Genomic DNA, 17,594 nt, shown 5'->3' with positions numbered 1-17,594 from the left:
TTAATTATATTTTTACATCAGTAAGTCTTAAGTGACATGCCAATAAAAAATGTTAATGGATTTCAAGTATACTTAGTATGAAATAAAAGTATTTTAAAATAGTTATGGCATAGTTTTTTTTTTTTTTTTACTAATGTCTTTCGTCAAAATCTCTGAGAGACATGCAAAAGCATTACAAAATGATGCTTATTAAGTAAAATGTTATCAAGAAGTATGTGAATATTTTTTTTTTTAATTCACTAAATATTTTGGAAAAAAATCTATATTAAATAGTAGCATAAATTAAACATTTAATAAACGTTCAGGTACATGCTTCTATACATCAATTGTAATTTTTAAATAAAATTATTATATTGTTATATTATTTAAACCTTATTAATTTAATGTCTTTTTTATCATAAAGATTTACATACAATAAGAAAGAGAAAATGCAGAAAAATATCATCTAGTTTGGATCCACTGTTTTTTCAATGTCGTTTAATGTGCTGATCAAATTAATTCTACTTTGGAAGACTGTAAACTTCTTTGTTCCTATATGATGTGAAGTCAGCAGAAGTAAAAGATGAAGGTTATTACTGAGGGTTGACATAAGCAAATGTATTGATGAAATACACATTGCAATCAGTGTAATCAACTTAATGCCTTTTGTAATTTTGTAATCACTGCCATCTTGATCCTGTTGTCTGGTCAAAGCCTCAGGATATGAGCAAGAGCAACAGTATTACTAATAAGGGGTGTTTGTTGGCCGCTAATGAGTCTTTGTGTCACTCATGCTGAGCATCCTCATAAATCACACCAAGACAAACGTAGCTGCAAAAGACTGCAAGTACAGTGGGTCCTCATGTTCCTGAGATGGTATAACATACTGTAACTGGGCCACTTCTATATCAATGACCATCTGGCTCTGAGCCTCTGGAATATTTTCCCTTCCCCCACTTCCCCCACCCACGACAACAGCTCTATTTTCAACCCGGACTGTCACTATTTCCCAAGACACCTTTCTGCCTGTCACCTCCATGTATACATTTTATACAGTAGACTCTTCTCCATGGCATGTGACAGATCATAAAGCAAAAGTACGCAGCTGCTCTTAAACCTGTCCTTAATGAGTGTGTTGCTCAGAGTGTGTTGGATCAGCCTAATGAACTAGGTCAAGCAGCATAGTTGAAAGCATTTATGAGCATAAAACATTCTTATCTCTAATCAGTTTCAACATTTGCATTGATCTACCAATCAGAGGGGCAAGAAGAGGTCAGGTCATCTGATGGGTCAGAGGAGGTCATCTGGTAAATGGTTGATGAATCAACAAAATGTGGCATGCTAGTGCTGATACAAGCATATAAAGCTACATTTGATAACTATTCGATGCAAATGTCATCTACCAGACATGCTTTTAATATTCCACATGAACTCCATGAACACAATTATAATGTTTTTTTTTTTTTTTCAAATTACCAGCTGTATTACAACAAAATCGGTGAGAAAGAATGTTAAGTACAGATTAAAAAATGCACTTTCGAATTGCCTTTCCTCAAGCTATTACTGTTTAAAAATAATGGGACTGTTTCTTTACTATGCTGCCAATTATTGCTTGCAGTCGACCTCAATACATTCCGAGTTATACTTCGATTAGGGGAACTGTTCCATTCCCTATATGAATTATATATGAATTGTAGTTTTAAAGGGCAGATTATAATAGTCTCAAAATGATGTCTCTTTAATTATTATTTCCTATATAATAGATTTATATTCAAACCAGAGACGCACAACCTTGCATTTTTTCCTTAGAATATATGAAATTATATTTTCAATGCATTTACTATTTGAGAAAAATATTAAAAGTAGTAATATTACTTGAAAAATTTTAATAATATAAAATACACATTTGAAATGAGAGCACATCTCTAGCAGGGCAGTGAAGTAGAGGGCAGAAACTGTAATTAATTAAGTTTTGCATCATTATTGTAAAATATTCTGATTGATTTATTATTATTTTTTTTTATATTTTATATTTTTATTATTATTATTACATTATATCTTTAAGTGAAGAGATTTATTTATTATTATTATTTTAAGATTTTAAGGGTTTATATTGCCTCTGTAATATAAAGAATCCCCTATATAACCCATTTCTTAATATGTGTGCTACAGTGTGTAATTAGCACAAACTTGAGATTTAAATGTTTGTATGGCCCAGTCAGTCAAGTGTGAAAGAACAGTAGATGTAGGTCTTATTAAAGTATTTTAATCATGAGCAAGACTGCCACCATATACAGAGAGCGAATGAGACTCGAGAAGCCATTAATGACACTGTCACATATGACTGCTTTTCAATGGCATAGAGTCATTAGCATACAGAAACAACCCTAACAAGTGGAGTGTGTGGATAAATTACTTCATGCTGTTAATAGCTAATGCTTCTGAGCTCCGCATATTTATTTCATTTCTTGTCATTATTATTTTTACATTTAATTGAAATTTTGCTTCTATTAAGAGTGCAATTCAAATCTCTATATTCTCTAACAAATACTGTGTGAAAGAACAAACACTGCATGGTGTACTTTAAAAAATTATTTGTATCTAATTCTGTCAAGGGACAAGTATTATGTCACACTTTTCTGTAACTACAACTAGTTAGGTCTTACAGGAACAGTTTGCTCACCCCAAGACATTGCAAACTCATACTCATACTTTAGAAATGGTATTTGACAGTAATATCAATAAATAAATACTGACTCACACACACAAACATCACATTAATTCATTATGATTCATTTTATTTGACATGCACTTGGAGGTGTGCTGTTTGGAATGGATTTTATTTTCTATTTCATTTATTCGCATAATGTTCCCTTTCTTAAAATTAGTGTACATGATCATATATGCCTAAAGAATTTTACGTGCCTAAAGAAGTTTACTTATGGAATTATTCAATTAATCTGCTGTTTGAATCCCTACCATTAATCATGGACAGAAGTGTCTATAAATATAGTTTATATATAAGGGTTAGGTTTCATCTAAATGGTGGTGCAATAAAAAAAGTAGTTATAGTGCACCTTTATGCTAACTAGGCTAAGTTGTAACTTATGCACAAGCCCAGAGACTGAAGAGCTCAAAAAAGGACAAAAAATACATTAAAGTGCTATTATTTTTTGCTTTTTGTATCTTTTTGTATCTGCGTTTGATTATAAACCATTGTTGTAATAATCATTCTAAAAGCTACTTTCATGTCCTACAGAAAAAAAAAAGTAAAACAGCAATTGGGGTCGGAACAACATGAGTTTTTGGAAAATGGAAAAAAATGAGTTTTTGTACTCTAGACTTGGACAAAAAAAAATTAATGTGTCTTCTATGAAGATTACGATGGTCTAAACCATAGACACAGCTCTATATGGGCTCACCGGGCCTGATCATAGAGCTGATATTAAATGTGTCCTGGTGTAATGAAAGCAAGGTAACCTTCAGAAAGAGCGAGAGAGACGGGCAGAGAGAGAGCGAGAGAGAGAGAGAGAGAGAGAGAGAGAGAGAGCGAGTGAACAGAATGCCTGTAGTGGTATATTTAGCTGTCCTCATTAGTTGGCCTTATTTTCTTGCATCTGACACATTCTGTTCTAAAGGGCTTCCATTTCCTGGACCTGCGATCAAGTCTGCTTTCAAAATGTGTTCCTTGATGTATTTGTAGCTTGCTGAGTTCATTTTTGTATACATTGTAGTATTGAATGCACTGTTTACTCTGAATACAAAATTACATTAACTAAAGCGAAAATTGTTTCCACAATATTGTGGAATATGTTACACATAAGCACAAATCACTAGTTTACACTGATATAGGTGCCACATAAAAGCATTATACGCACTCCTCCATAAGACCTCATTATCATTTCTAATTAGTTTTTTTTTCTTCATTTTATCATTTGTTTCTTTGAACTAACTGAGAGTGTGCACGGTATATAGCATGATAATTTTTAGTGTTCCTCCGCCTCTTATGTGTTGACATAATAATGAATTGCATATGCAACCTTATCGCTGCTTACCAAACCTTTTCATAGGGTCTGTACTGCTTTTTTATGGTCTGCAGTACATTACTCCGTCTCTTTTCTCAGTATGATGTGCTAAGGATGTGAATGCTGAGATGGCTGGTTTTGGTCAGGTTTAATAGGCTCTGGCTGTTATGGTCTGGTCCTGTGGGTGTGTTTAAGTCCGTATGGGTCTCTGCGTATAAAAGCAAGTTTATGTGAACAGACATGTCTGAGCGGACACATTCCTGCCATTGGTTTAAGAGGAGCATTGTGGGATGGATGTGGTTCTCACAGTTTCTTCCTGCAGCTGCTCCATGGAAACACAGAGAGCTTCAGTCCCCTGCAAACCCTCTTGTTTACAGAGACCGGATAGAGGCATGCTAAAAAGATAGGGGGAGGTAAAACAGACAAAAGCCTGACCTTTAAGACCTGACCTAAAAATCTGATTTTAAACACATGGGGCAAAAGTTCAAACGAAACATGTTTCAACACATAATCATGTCATCTTGAAATGCAGAGTGATTTACCGATTCAAAACAAAGTGTTCTTTATAAAATTAACAATTGATAATACTTGCAATTTTTGATGTGAAATTATTTTATTCTATCCGAGCTATGTTAATTAAAAACTAAGAAAAAATAAAAGATTAAACCAACCTTACACTTGCAACCAATAGTGTTTGTTTGGGGTGGGGCTACCTGTGTGTTCTTCCAATAACAGACAGGGGGAGTGTTTAAGAAAACTGACTGAAAAGGATCTTTACTTTCATTTTTTATTTCCCACTTCCATGTAGTGACACCAGTGGAGCAAAAATTACACACATCTCTTTAAATTGTCTCTTTTTTAGACTCCTCCAGACAATTTAAAATTAGGAACATTTTTGTGAGAAATAACTCATTATGATTTTATTAAACGTTTAAAGTGTATTAGACATTAATGTAAAAGTACCACCTTTAGGCTGGAAATAGTTTTCTGTATTTCTAAATTCTATTATTTTCTTTATGAGAATAATAACTCTTTTGGATCAGTGATTCAGAAATATTACATTTAAAATGTAAATTTAAAATTTAAATTTATGCATTTAGCAGACGCTTTTGTCCAAAGCTACTTACAGTGCATTCAGGCTATCAATTTTAACCTATCATGTGTTCCCGGGGGAATCGAACCCCCAACCTTGCACTTCATAGGCAAAGCTCTACCACTTGAGCAACAAGAACATTAAATATTATATACTATTTATATATTTATATTTATATAATATTATAATATTATCAAATATTATAGCAAAAACTACATGTACATATTGTAGTGGCAACAATACTGTTTTTATTTCTATTTACTTGTACTGTGCAAACCAGTATTATATAGACATTATTTGTATAGTATTATTACGTTTTAGTACAGGGATCAATTCTCAGTATTAACTAGTTGCTTATTAGCCCGTTATTAACACATAGGCTGTTTAAAGCAAATATTCTGCATGATCACAGTCTACATCTACATCTATATTAATAAACAGCAAATTAGGAGTTTATTGAGGCAAAAGTCATAGTTAATGGTTTGTTAATGGCAAGAATTGGACCTTAAAATAAAGTGTGACCACTGCATTTATTAATATTTTGAAATAGCTTTTCTATATACATGTATATTTTTTATATATATTTATGTAATTTTGACATGTGCTTAATATACATTTTTAAGTTTATATTTGATCTAATATTACATTTATTTTATTTAAACTTTATTTCAGTTAATGAAAATTATTTTTAATAGTTTCCGTTTTAGGTTAATGTTAACGTTGATGCCAATGTTAATTTTTTTAGTTTTTTTTTTTTGTTTTTTTTGTAATTTAGCTGATCCGTATCAGTCAGATCAGAGAATTCAGGCACACATTAAAGGCTGAATGCAGAGCAGGTGCGTGTGACAAAAACAGGCAATGAGGTAATTCTGCAAATGGCTGGATGAAGAGAGTGCAGAGCACTGATGTATCTCAGCATCTAATAAGGTTCTGTAAGTAGCTCGGAGTCGGAGTCCAGTATAATAAACATATGAGACTTGATGTTTGCTCATTATTGATGTGCTGTTGCCATAGCAACAGCAACAGCCAGGCACTAAATGGTGCAGGAAGGAAATCTGAATGTTTCAAAGGGTGCAAAACAAGCTTGAAGTATGATTAAGGGAATAGACTAATAAAACTTGAATTGATTAAAATCATTTTGTTTTAAAACACACCTTACAGCCAGTGGAGAATTCATTTTAATGCGAAGACTCTACTACTTATATAAAATTATCTGTGCATTATAATTTTTTTTTTTTTTATAAAATCATCTTTGTTCAATAAGCAGTTACATTTATTACTAATAATTAGCGTAATAAACATTTACTCTGATAAGTAATAGTTCATTAGCCTAATTGGAGGTCGTTTGCACAGCATCATGGCATTTCAGTACAGAAGATTTAGAACATGTGATTATAGTCATTTTACAGCAGCTTTGAACATGGCACATACGATCAGAAATTAGAATCAAACATGGCACAGCCAATCAGGATTTAGAATCAAAATACTGTTTTTTTTTTATACTAATAGTGTTTTAAGTTTTTTTTTTATTTTTTTAATGGCATGCTTTCTTCAAAACATGAGCTCAAAATAATGTAGTTGTCTCTGTAGATTGAAAAAGTGAAAGCCCTTATGGTGAAAGTTATTATAATGCAGTCAGCATGAAAAGCAGTAGTTTGTGGACTTTCAAACACTGTTCTGAATTGACTTCTGAGAATTCCTGTTCAAACATGCACACTGTAACCACAAACTGAGCGCAACCACTATGATTAGTCATGCTTAATTTCAGTCATGAACACTTTATATGGATTACAGCAGGGCGACGGCGACAGATGCAATTTCCATTATGTAAATGCAACTCTTTAAAGGAACCCAGCATCTCCATGGTGACCGTCGAATAGAGCGTGTATCTTTCCTGTGTGTGTGTGTGTGTGTGTGTGTGTGTGTGTGTGTGAGAATAAGTGTGTGTTGAAGTTGATTTCACACTCTGGCAGTAAAAATCATATTCCACCCACACAAACACACACACACACAAACACATGTTCATTCTAAGGGAGTTATTCAGTGGCAAGTGTACAAGCTTAGGAACAGATAAACCACAGGGCGTTAGAAAAGTCTTCCTATAAGGGAAAGCTCATCACTATGGAAACAATGGCACAGTCTGGAGCGCTGGCTGTGAGGGATACTAGCTTGAAGTCTCTTCATTTCCTGTGAAAAAATCCATAAACTATGCACATTTAAAGTTTTAGGATTATTGTCTCTGCAAAAATAGTGCTTGAATGGAAAGTATGTTTTATTTCTTTGTTTACTATGTTAATGAATGTGCTTAGTGTAACCTAAACTTAGGAGCCTTCATTTCATTTTATTTTATTTTTATTTTTTTTCATAAAACAGTTCCCTTTCATGTCATTGCACATATATCATAAACAGTAATAATTTAGGTGCAGTACTAATTTGGAGTCTATAATATTTGTAATGTTTCTGAGAGAAGTCTCTATGCTCATGAAGGCTGCATTTATTTGACTAAAAACAACAGTGAAATATTATTTGAATTGAAAATAAGTGTTTTCTATTTTAATACATTTAAAAATTATATTTATTTCTGTGATGCCACAGTTGAACTTTTTTAGCATCGTTACTACAGGCTTCAGTGTCACATGATCCTTCAGAAATCATTTTTAATATGCTGATTTGGAGTTTAAGAAACATCAGCAGGTCAACGGATTATTCAACTGATTTTTTATATTTTAAAAAAGCAAAAAAAAAAAAAAAAAAAAAAAGGTTGAAGCAACCTCTAGTAAATTGCATGTTATTTTCTTTAGCAGCCTATTAATGTTCAGGTTAGGATTATGACAATCATCATGAAAAAAAAAGTAACTCTCTATATATCCACAATTGTGCAGTTCTAGTTCAGAGCTATAAAGTATCAATTTTTATACATGAGAGGATGACAGGTTTGAGCACAGACTTAAAGAGAGGCCATATTGAGATGTTAACCAGTACTGACTCTCACTCATTTGTCATGATGAGATGATATACTGGACTTACACAGAAATATGACAAAGCTACGCTTCCTCACACAGCTCAGGCTTAAAAGCTCTTATTGGATGGCACACAATTACTGCTTCCCTCTGTATGAGAAGACTAGAGAAAGTGGAAATCGAACTGTCAGATAATTTATGCAGGCCATGTCTGTTATGTAGCTGCAGCCAGGAAAAAAAAGTGCTTTTAATAGATGGGGGTCATCCCTGTGCGGGGAGCTGCTGTATACTGCACTTCACTGAAGAATCCTTCCCAACACAGCCTCTTTCAGAAATGTTCATCGTTCTTTCTTGATTTCTATCTTTCATATTTGCTTTTCATTATTTTCATGCATTGTCCAGCTTGCTGAAAATGGCATTTAATTGCATTTATAAAACCAAGTTACTTATCAGTTGCTTAGTGACTTCATTAGGAACTGTGACATAATGCATGGTTTAAGATGAATTATAATTTGACCCTTGTAAATGTAAGTGATCTTAACCATTCAAATGAAACTATCTTTTAAAGAAAAAAATCAGCCGATTTTACCTTGTTGGAAAATATGAGGTCTAGCTAATATTAGGCAATAAAAATGTAAAATATTCCTCACATTAAGCCACCAAAACGGAAAATATGAGTCATACTGCGACAGGTGCAGTTTTAACGACAGACATAGCCTGTCATAATGATGAAAAAAGTCTAATTTTTAGTAAAAAAGTAGTAAAGTGTCTATTTTTGGTAAAAAAAAATCTGAAATAAATATTTCAATAAATGTCCACAATTCACTTGGCATCGGCAGGTGTGTCAAAAAGTTTACTTGGGACCCTGACTTCAAATCATTCATAGTTTCTAATGCCCTTTTTCTGTTCCGTGCTTTTTCCCAGCAGTGTAGCACTAAAGCCTTTCCCAGGCTGCTGTGTGACAGCCGGATCAGAGCGAGTACTCCTGAGAACCCTACTGTGTCAGGTAGGAAAAAACAGCAGGTCTCTTTAATTGAAAAGGGATCGAATCACACAGTTAGCGGAGGATAGTCGAAGGACTGGGTATGTACTGACAAGAAGCAAGGATTGAAACACACGCAGCTATTGATCATGATCACGTAATTTATTTCCCGTGGTTAACAGACTTCACACACTCCCAAACCAGATGGGCAGCGAGAAGGTAGATCAGTGCAGATAGGGTACTTGCTGTATTTATGGATACTGATATTTCTAGGGGTTTATGTTTGTATGTTTCTTGGTTAGAGCATTTAGTGAAGCACAAATGCACTGAAGCGAGTTCCAACACTGGAAGTGCTTCCAAAACCAGGCACAAAACCACAGTGGATATCAATCAGTGCTCCCAAATGGAAATTTGTCAGCTTATATGCAATGAATGTCCTGAGAAACTACTCAGAAAATGATATTCAAAATAATCAATTCAAAGATATACTTTTTAAAAGATGAATACTAATACATAACACACATTTCCTGGTGTACAGTAAAGTGAGTTCCACATAACTATACTAGAAGATACACTTTTCATCCCATTAATTTGATAATTCATCTTTTAAGAAATGCCAGCGGCAGACTCTTTAACCATATTTATCTACAACTAATCTGTGTAATATTTTGTGTAATGTCAGCAAACATGCTCCAGATATGTCTTTCAGATAGATGGAAAGCCTAAAGAAAGCTGACCAGCACATTCAAATATATTCATATAAAGACGACTCATAAATCCACTAAATTAGATTTGTGAGGTCCTTTGCAAACATAAAGCTTCCATGTTTAAAAGCTGGGGGGGGGGGGTTATCAGTCAGTCTAGCATATTTGCTGTTTTGAATTTTTTTTGTTTGTTCAGAGAGGTGGGCAAGAATTCATGGTCAAATCAGAGAATGTTATTTAACATTATCGTTATAAATAGTTCTTAACCTACCCTTAATTGTGGCACCTTAACATCAAATAAGTTACTTCAACACATCTTGAGAACGTATTTCTCAGTGAAAATCAATTTGAAGCTGCAAATGACACACAACCAAGCCGTATTTATACAATAGCACAAGTGCTTTTCAGGTTATCAGATAATGTCAGCGGGCTGATTCACATCTGAAGATAAGAGCTGGTATAAAACACTGCATCTTGCCAATAGAGTCTCATTAGCTGCATCTCATACCAAGGCGGCACATCTTGTTGTTTGTCTCATTTAACACTAAACCATTCGCTCTATCTGTTCTGGAGTTGTCATACTTCAGTAACAAGATCATTCTGACTCATTCCTAACCAGCAAAACAGAGCAAATGTCAGGTTTAGAGAGTAAATGTTTTCCGAACCAACAAGAACCGTGAAGTCTTTCCTATACCAGAGACCAAAGACCTAGTCTGATCTGTGTCGCACATCCACTGTGTTCTTCACGTGCTTCATGTTAAGTAAAACACATCATGACTGATCTAAATGGCATAGAATGTGGTCTAGGTTAAATACTGCTGATGGATACGGTCTCCCCAGGTGCTTTTGGACGGAGACACTAAACTGTATGGGAAAGATGGAGACGATAAAGCGGTGCCTGTAAATGCATAGTGCCATCTAGGGGTTTTTATGTATGAGAAATAAAAGGAACAATGCCTGAAAGACCTACTGTTACAACAAAACACTAATCTTGAAGAATAAATATGAAAAATGGTCAATTTAGAGAGAGGTGAGATTAAAGTAAGTTTAAACAGAAAATTTTTGATTATGCAAGACTGACCCAGTTAAAAGACAAAATTTACATATATTCTCAAAGACAAAACCCTTGGGATGCATACTTTACAAACAGGGAAAACATCTGCAGGCTAACTGGCATTCAAACATTTCCTTTTTTTTCAATAAATATGCATTGCAAATGAAGTAATACTGTAGATCATAAATGCTTCAATATCAAGGAATAGGTTTAAAATGCATCTTTAATGAACAGGAAACTAAAATATAGTATAGAATGTTCTCATATGGTTCTCATCAGGGAAAACTGAACCTTTTGAAGAGAGCTTTCTTCAACAAGAATCATTTTTGAAATATTGCTTAGCAACAGCCCACTGAATACTAAATGAAATCCTTGAAAAATAAGTGATCACCTTAATAAAGGCTTTATTTATTCATGATCATCTCATAAAGTTCTGTGCTGATTAAATCTAATGCAGTGATGGTCAAAAAACTATAAAAGAGGTTTATCATGCATTGGAAATTTCTCCTTCTTACTCTTCTGACCGTTTCTAGCTCAACAGGCTACCCACACTAACAACAGCAAACATGTTTATGCATGTGTTATAAACTGTATGTGTTGACAACTGTATGTGTTGTATGTTATCTATCCTTATGATGCTGATAGACCAAAAAATTGAAAAAATCCTACATGAAATGAAATATTATGCCATAGTTTTACATGGATGTTTAATGGCATACATTTTGTCTGCATTTATGACTACTTAAAATCTAAAGATCAATTGGGGCTCTTTTAGTATTAATTATTTATTATTTACTTTCATGGACTAACTCTAAGACATTAAAAACATTCAAGCATTAGAGCATTAAAAACCTTTGGGGCATAACTTTTTCCTGGTTATTTTAATAAAAAAATTAAATAACCACTTTTGCATAACTTACAATAATAATTCAATTTATAACAGAAGCTGCCAATAGAGGCCAAATTTGTCTGTCGCCAAATTTATCTGTCGTGACAATTCTATTCCATCCCACTTTTGAAAAACAATTACCTGAAGCACTACAGATGTTTTGAAAAAATGCCACAGGTGTTTTAGCAGAAAATGACATCATCATCCTTATCCCAGGTGGCCTTTCGCCCCATTGAACCCAAAAACAGTGTGTGAGAGAGGCTAAAAAATAAATAAATAAATGAAGCTACACAACATACTAAAAGGCCACAAGTGAAAGGGTCAACTTCAAAATCTTGGTCAAATTTGACAACATAATTACAATTATATATATATATATATATATATATATATTTTTTTTTTTTTTTTTTTTTTTTGATAATGTAAAAAAACTTGCTTCCTGTGCCAAAAACGATAGTATTTATAGCATTTTCTTTGCCGAAATCGGAGGGAAATGACCCGAAGACAATAGCATGGTTAAGCAGCTTCTGATGATGAGAGCTCATTCTCATCTCCGTTACTGTGGAAACCAGCTTCACATCCCTCTATACACGAATTCCTACCAATAGCCACAATAACTTCAGCATCTTCATTCCAATTGCCAAAATCTGATTTTGTTCAAAATACACAAAAACGAATCCCTGTATAATCTAAACTATTCAATCACGTTTATAAGTATAAAAAAAATATGACATAACTTACAGCAGTTAGTTACAGCGAAACTATTTGCTACTTCCAGGTTGTCGATGTGAGGCGTCAGTCTAAATTCAGCCGTTCCGAACTGAACCATTCCGATCCGAAACGCGCTGTACTCCTGATCAGCTCCCCTCGGAAACAAGCCCCCTGCATGACACACACGAAATATATGTTAAACAGTTATACAGTTCAAATGAATTAAAACGTTAATTTTATGAAAAAATTACGCGCAAACTAAACATACCAATTTGAACACTTGGAGAGCCTCCGATTGTCATCCCACATAAGAGGGAAATGAGACAAATCGATAAATTCTTGAACTGTTGCATCTCCACGACAGTGTGTGCTCACCCACTGTATGAAGGAAATATTTGTCGTTTACACAGTGTTGAATCACATCCGTAACATATTAAGGCGTTGATGGAGAATGAAAGCGACTTCTGTCTGCAGGTGGTTCCTCTATCGCGGACTCCTGCCTTAGTCCCGCTTCTGGAGGAATAATGCAGATCTCTCTCTCTCTCTCTCTCTCTCTCTCTCTCTCTCTCTCTCTCTCTCTCTCTCTCTCTCTCTCTCTCTGTCTATCTTTCTCTCGCGCGCGCGATCTCTCTCTCTCCTCCCTCTAGTCGCGCGCCTTCTTATGAGTTGATACCTTCACTTACACAGAGTAGCACTGCACGCAGACACGGAGATCACGGAGGTGATTGAAATTAGAAATCATTTTTTAAGAACTACTTCAAAACACACGTGTCCTTTCCCTAATGTTTGTGCTTGTTTTGATTGCAGACGTTTTTGAAAAAAAAAAATCTAAACACATTTTGATTTAATGAATATCAAAAATATCAAATGCTAAAAATAAATAGGTGGTGTAACCATCATGGGGGTAACTTGTTCTTGCATCTTGACTACAGCTTTGAATACTTTCTAAAATGTTTTTAAACATGTATTTCAAGTTAATTATTGAAGTCATTAAGTTGGTCCTACCACACAGTCATGAGGGTCTAAAGGGGTGTTATCTGTTTTGTTTTTTCTAGTCATATGACAACAAAATGGCTTCCTACATGTTGGTTATGCCACACTGACTTTGATTTGGCTGAGAACAGTTGTTGTTGTTTTTAATAGCAATAATATTTTAAAACAAAATTGCTTACGTGCCATTTAAATAAATAAATAAAAAATAATAAATTGTGTCAGGCTAATGGAATAACTGATTTCTCAAGAATTCGAGTGTTTTAATTAGAAATTTATTCTTTTTATTTCATATAAAGCTGTGTTCACGGCATCTTTGTATTTTCTCTCTTAATAAAGAGAGAAAGAAAGGTTTAATTTCCCCAGTTCTTGAAAATGGACTAAATGGACTATAAATCTAAGATTAAAAATATAAAAGGGGTTTCGTTGTCTGATAGATATTCTGTTCATTTTCCCCTTTTTAAATGTGATGACTCACTCAGTGAGAACACGATCATAAATGAATTAATATTTTATAATCGTACAAAAAGTGGTAAATTAAAAAAAAATTATCATCCGTATGAGATAAATATAGAGTGTATCTCCATCGTCTTACTGTGGTATATGTGAAGAGGGATATAGCTAAGAATTCTGAGCCGATTACCTTTTTCAAAACAAAATTAGAAATTGTTGTGAGTCCCATTAGACCTGCGGGTGCTTGAGTCATTCCCACCATTTACTCCACTTGCTATGACCCTGGACTGTCATACAGGACTTCCAACATGATGTTCACATCTGAAAGGTTGCATTGCCTTCAGGACCATGGACAGGTCCCTCTCACCTCCACAAAACAAATGACATGAAACCTGACATGATTTGATGAGCTGAACATACAGCCATGTGTCTTTATATCTCTAGATTTCAATATCTTTGATGAAACAAAAGTAATTAAAATTTCATGAACATTTTGCATTCCACAGCTTTGAACAACCTCGTGAGACCAGTCTGGACTGTTTCTTTTTCTTTTTTTTACACTATTTCTGCACTTATTTGTATACTTTGTGTGTGTTAGTGAGAGAGAATGCGCGTGAGTGTGTGCATGTGTGTGTGGATCAGTTTGCAAGACATTTAATACACCTGTCCCTAGTTTTTACCTCTGTACCACAACACTGCAACCCATACTTTTCTGAAGTGTACATCACAGGCCATATTCTCTAAACCCCAGAGTGCAGTCTCTGATGAAAGACCTGACTGCTTTCATTGCTGAATATATAATGGCAATGAATCTACTAATAGTGCTCACAGATCTGATTGGATTTTGGAAACATTCTGTTTCCTCCTCTCCCTGCAGCACAGACCACAAGCAACACCTTAATCATCTCCCCAACTGCCATGTCCCAGTTTCATCCCCCTTGGCCCATGCTCCATACTGCATGAGTTGCTATAACAAGATCCCAGGCTGGAATGTTGTTTCAGGGTTAAATTGCAAATATAAAAATTGAGCTCACTGAAGTGATAAATGGAAAATTAAATATTTCATGATGATAAAATGACAACGTGTTTTTCTAAAGAAAGGTGAAGATAACCATAACCCACTTTCATTCATTCGAGCTCAGGTAACAGTAAATTCTAATCAGTTCACAAATATATTTTAACTTCAGTCAGTGTAGTTGTAATTCACCTAACAAACAATTATTCCATATATAAATTAGATTTGTGTGCTAAACAGAAAAACCTCTGAAAACAGTGGAGTTAAATATGTATTTGCAGGCAATACAAACAATATATGGATGCCCTGTATATTTTTGTAGAATAAAGAAACTGAGATTGATTGACAAGTAGATGCACTACTGAGAAGCAAAAATTAGTATATAATTAACTAATCCCTTGAAGCTTTAGTATATGTTGTGCATGGCACACACACATGCTCTAGCTTTCTCTCTCTGTGTCTTCTAGTACTCTTCAATGTCATTTTTCATGCTCATGGCTGTTTATCAAGTGGGTCGTCCTGACATTAACATGTTACTGCTCTATCCTCTCTTCTCCTCCTAGATAAGCCCCCGTGAATCTACACATATATAAGTAGAAAGGGCATGCAGTGGGCAAGGAGGAATAATGGCCATTTCTCACGGCATGGACCTAAGCGTGACACACTGTGAGAAATTCACATGATATAGTATGATTTAGCCCTAAGCTATCACAGGCTAGTGTGTTTGTCTTTCTGGCTTTGCTTTTGTAGAAAACAGTACACAAGGCATTTCATATGCTTTACAGAGCAAGAAATTAGTTCACTGAAATGGTGCTCAGTTATTATGAATTATTGTTGGTGTTCAGTTATTATAAATGGTTCTTATCAATGTTGAAAACCGTTTTGCTGCCTAACATTTTTATGGAAACTATGACACTTTTTTTCTGGATTTTTTGATAAATAGAAAGTTCAAAATAACAACTTTTATTTATAATAGAATCTTTTGGAACATTACAAGTAAATGCTTTTCACTTGTAATTAATTGAATACATATTTGCTGAATGAAAGTATTCATTTCTTGAAAAAAAAGAAATATTACAATAAAATTTGACCATAAAAATATTAGCCAGCAAAAACTATTAGAATGATTTTTGAAGGACTGTGTGACACTGAAGACTGTAGAAATGGCTGCTGAAAATTCAGCTTAGCCATCACAGGAATAAATCACATTTTTAAATATATTAATATTAATGAGCAAAAAAAAGAACTTGTACACACACAAGTTCTATATATATAATTCTTTCATTCATTATTATTTGATATTAAAGAAACAAAGATCAACAGTGAACACAAAGATCCAAAATATATTTCAGTATTTGGTCATATTAGAGCATATGGACCTCCCCCCATTTATGTGCACTGTGGACTAGAGCTGCTCTAATCCATGGTGACATGACATTGAGGCCATAATCAGCAGTGTCACCCATGCAACATGCAGCTAAACTGGTCAGAAAGAGAGAGAGAGAGAGTTGGAGGTTAGAGGAAGAGATGAAGAATGCAAAAGCAAAGAGAGGCAGAAAAAATGACTTCTCATCATCCGTTTCTTCCACACATCATTTCACCCCTATTCTTGCCATATCCAGTTCTGTCATGCCTCCATTTGAAAGATGCCACCCCTTTCAAACACCCAAATTTATGCAAACTATCAAGCACACACACACACACACACTCCATATCAAAAAAGTCGGTCCATCTGTCTGGGTGTTTGCAAGTAACCTTAACATCAGTCTCAGCTCATGATAAAATTTCCCCTTCACACTAAGACTTCACTCATGCGAGGATGAGAGGCAGTGACACTGGAAAATTCAGCACTGGGAATGATGCTTATTTTTTTATTGCCATTTCTTCTGACTTGCCTTAAATACCTAATAAAATTTCAGCTGAAGATATGTCACTATATATTATAAATATAATAAAGGCCAGTGTTGGGACTGGAAGGTGCAAGAAAGTAGAAGCTGCCATCCCACCTTCACCTCACCCAGTGTGTGTTCAGGTTGTATTAGGCAGTAGTCTATGTGATATAGGTTAAAAGACTGGACTGACCGGTGGGGTGGGAGGACAGATAACCAGCAGGAATCAGACAAGCTGCTTGAAACAATGTGTGAGACAGCAATCACGGGGAAAACGCAGAGGCGAACGCATGTGGGTGGGCTTGGAAACACACGCTGAGTAGTGTCACGCTCAAACACACAATTGCAAGCTGCTGAAAATAACTTTAAAACCGGTGAGATACATTTTTGAGAAGTGCTTTGCCTGTATTATTTGAGTCAGTCTTAAATTTACCTGCTTCGACTATCAATAGAGCACATTTCTAAAATAATTTCTTATAGTGTGCATTGTAATATCAGAATGGCTGATATGTATGAAACACTTAACCATTGCTGGCTTTATTTGTGCTTATCAAACTGATATCTGGGAATTCAAAGGCGTACACCTCCGTGTTAGCCTGTCTAGTTACACAAAAGCAGTGGCTCTACCACTGTAATAAGTCAAATGAATGTGAAGGAGGATCTTGCAGTAAAATGCACAGATGAAGGAAATACATATAAAGAATTAGCTAGATAATTGAGAACTGTTTTTCAACACTCCATCACACATTTGTGTGATTTTGATATGTATACTGTAGTCTCTTTAGTGAGTAACTTCATAAGTTGGACCCCTAGGGGGCTCTGTAGTGCATCTTAACATTTTGAAGTCGGA

General features: G+C 34.6%; 1 protein-coding gene across 8 annotated transcripts in view; it reads right to left on the bottom strand.

Annotated features, from left to right (window-relative positions):
• LOC132109592 (glutamate receptor 2) overlaps positions 1 to 12,940 on the bottom strand; it is a 31,284-nt gene extending 18,344 nt beyond the window's left edge. For 5 of the 8 annotated variants that reach the window (XR_009424527.1, XR_009424526.1, XM_059515796.1 and 2 more), the window contains exons 1-2: positions 12,666 to 12,939; positions 12,428 to 12,568 (exon numbers count right to left, since the gene is read on the bottom strand). Coding sequence is in view for 6 of the 8 variants with exons in the window: in XM_059515796.1 (XP_059371779.1) it covers positions 12,428 to 12,568; positions 12,666 to 12,750 (226 nt within the window). In the remaining 2 variants the exon portion in view is untranslated. Of the gene's footprint in view, positions 1 to 12,427; positions 12,569 to 12,665 lie in introns of all 8 variants that reach the window. The other 3 variants (XM_059515800.1, XM_059515797.1, XM_059515795.1) reach the window with 2 other exon arrangements.
• Between the last annotated feature and the right edge of the window lie 4,654 nt (positions 12,941 to 17,594).

Source organism: Carassius carassius, chromosome 29 (genome assembly GCF_963082965.1).
Source record: "Carassius carassius chromosome 29, fCarCar2.1, whole genome shotgun sequence".
Classification (NCBI taxonomy): domain Eukaryota; kingdom Metazoa; phylum Chordata; class Actinopteri; order Cypriniformes; family Cyprinidae; genus Carassius; species Carassius carassius.
The sequence above is the reverse complement of the archived record's forward strand: the minus strand, read 5'-3'. Positions and strand labels throughout refer to the sequence as shown.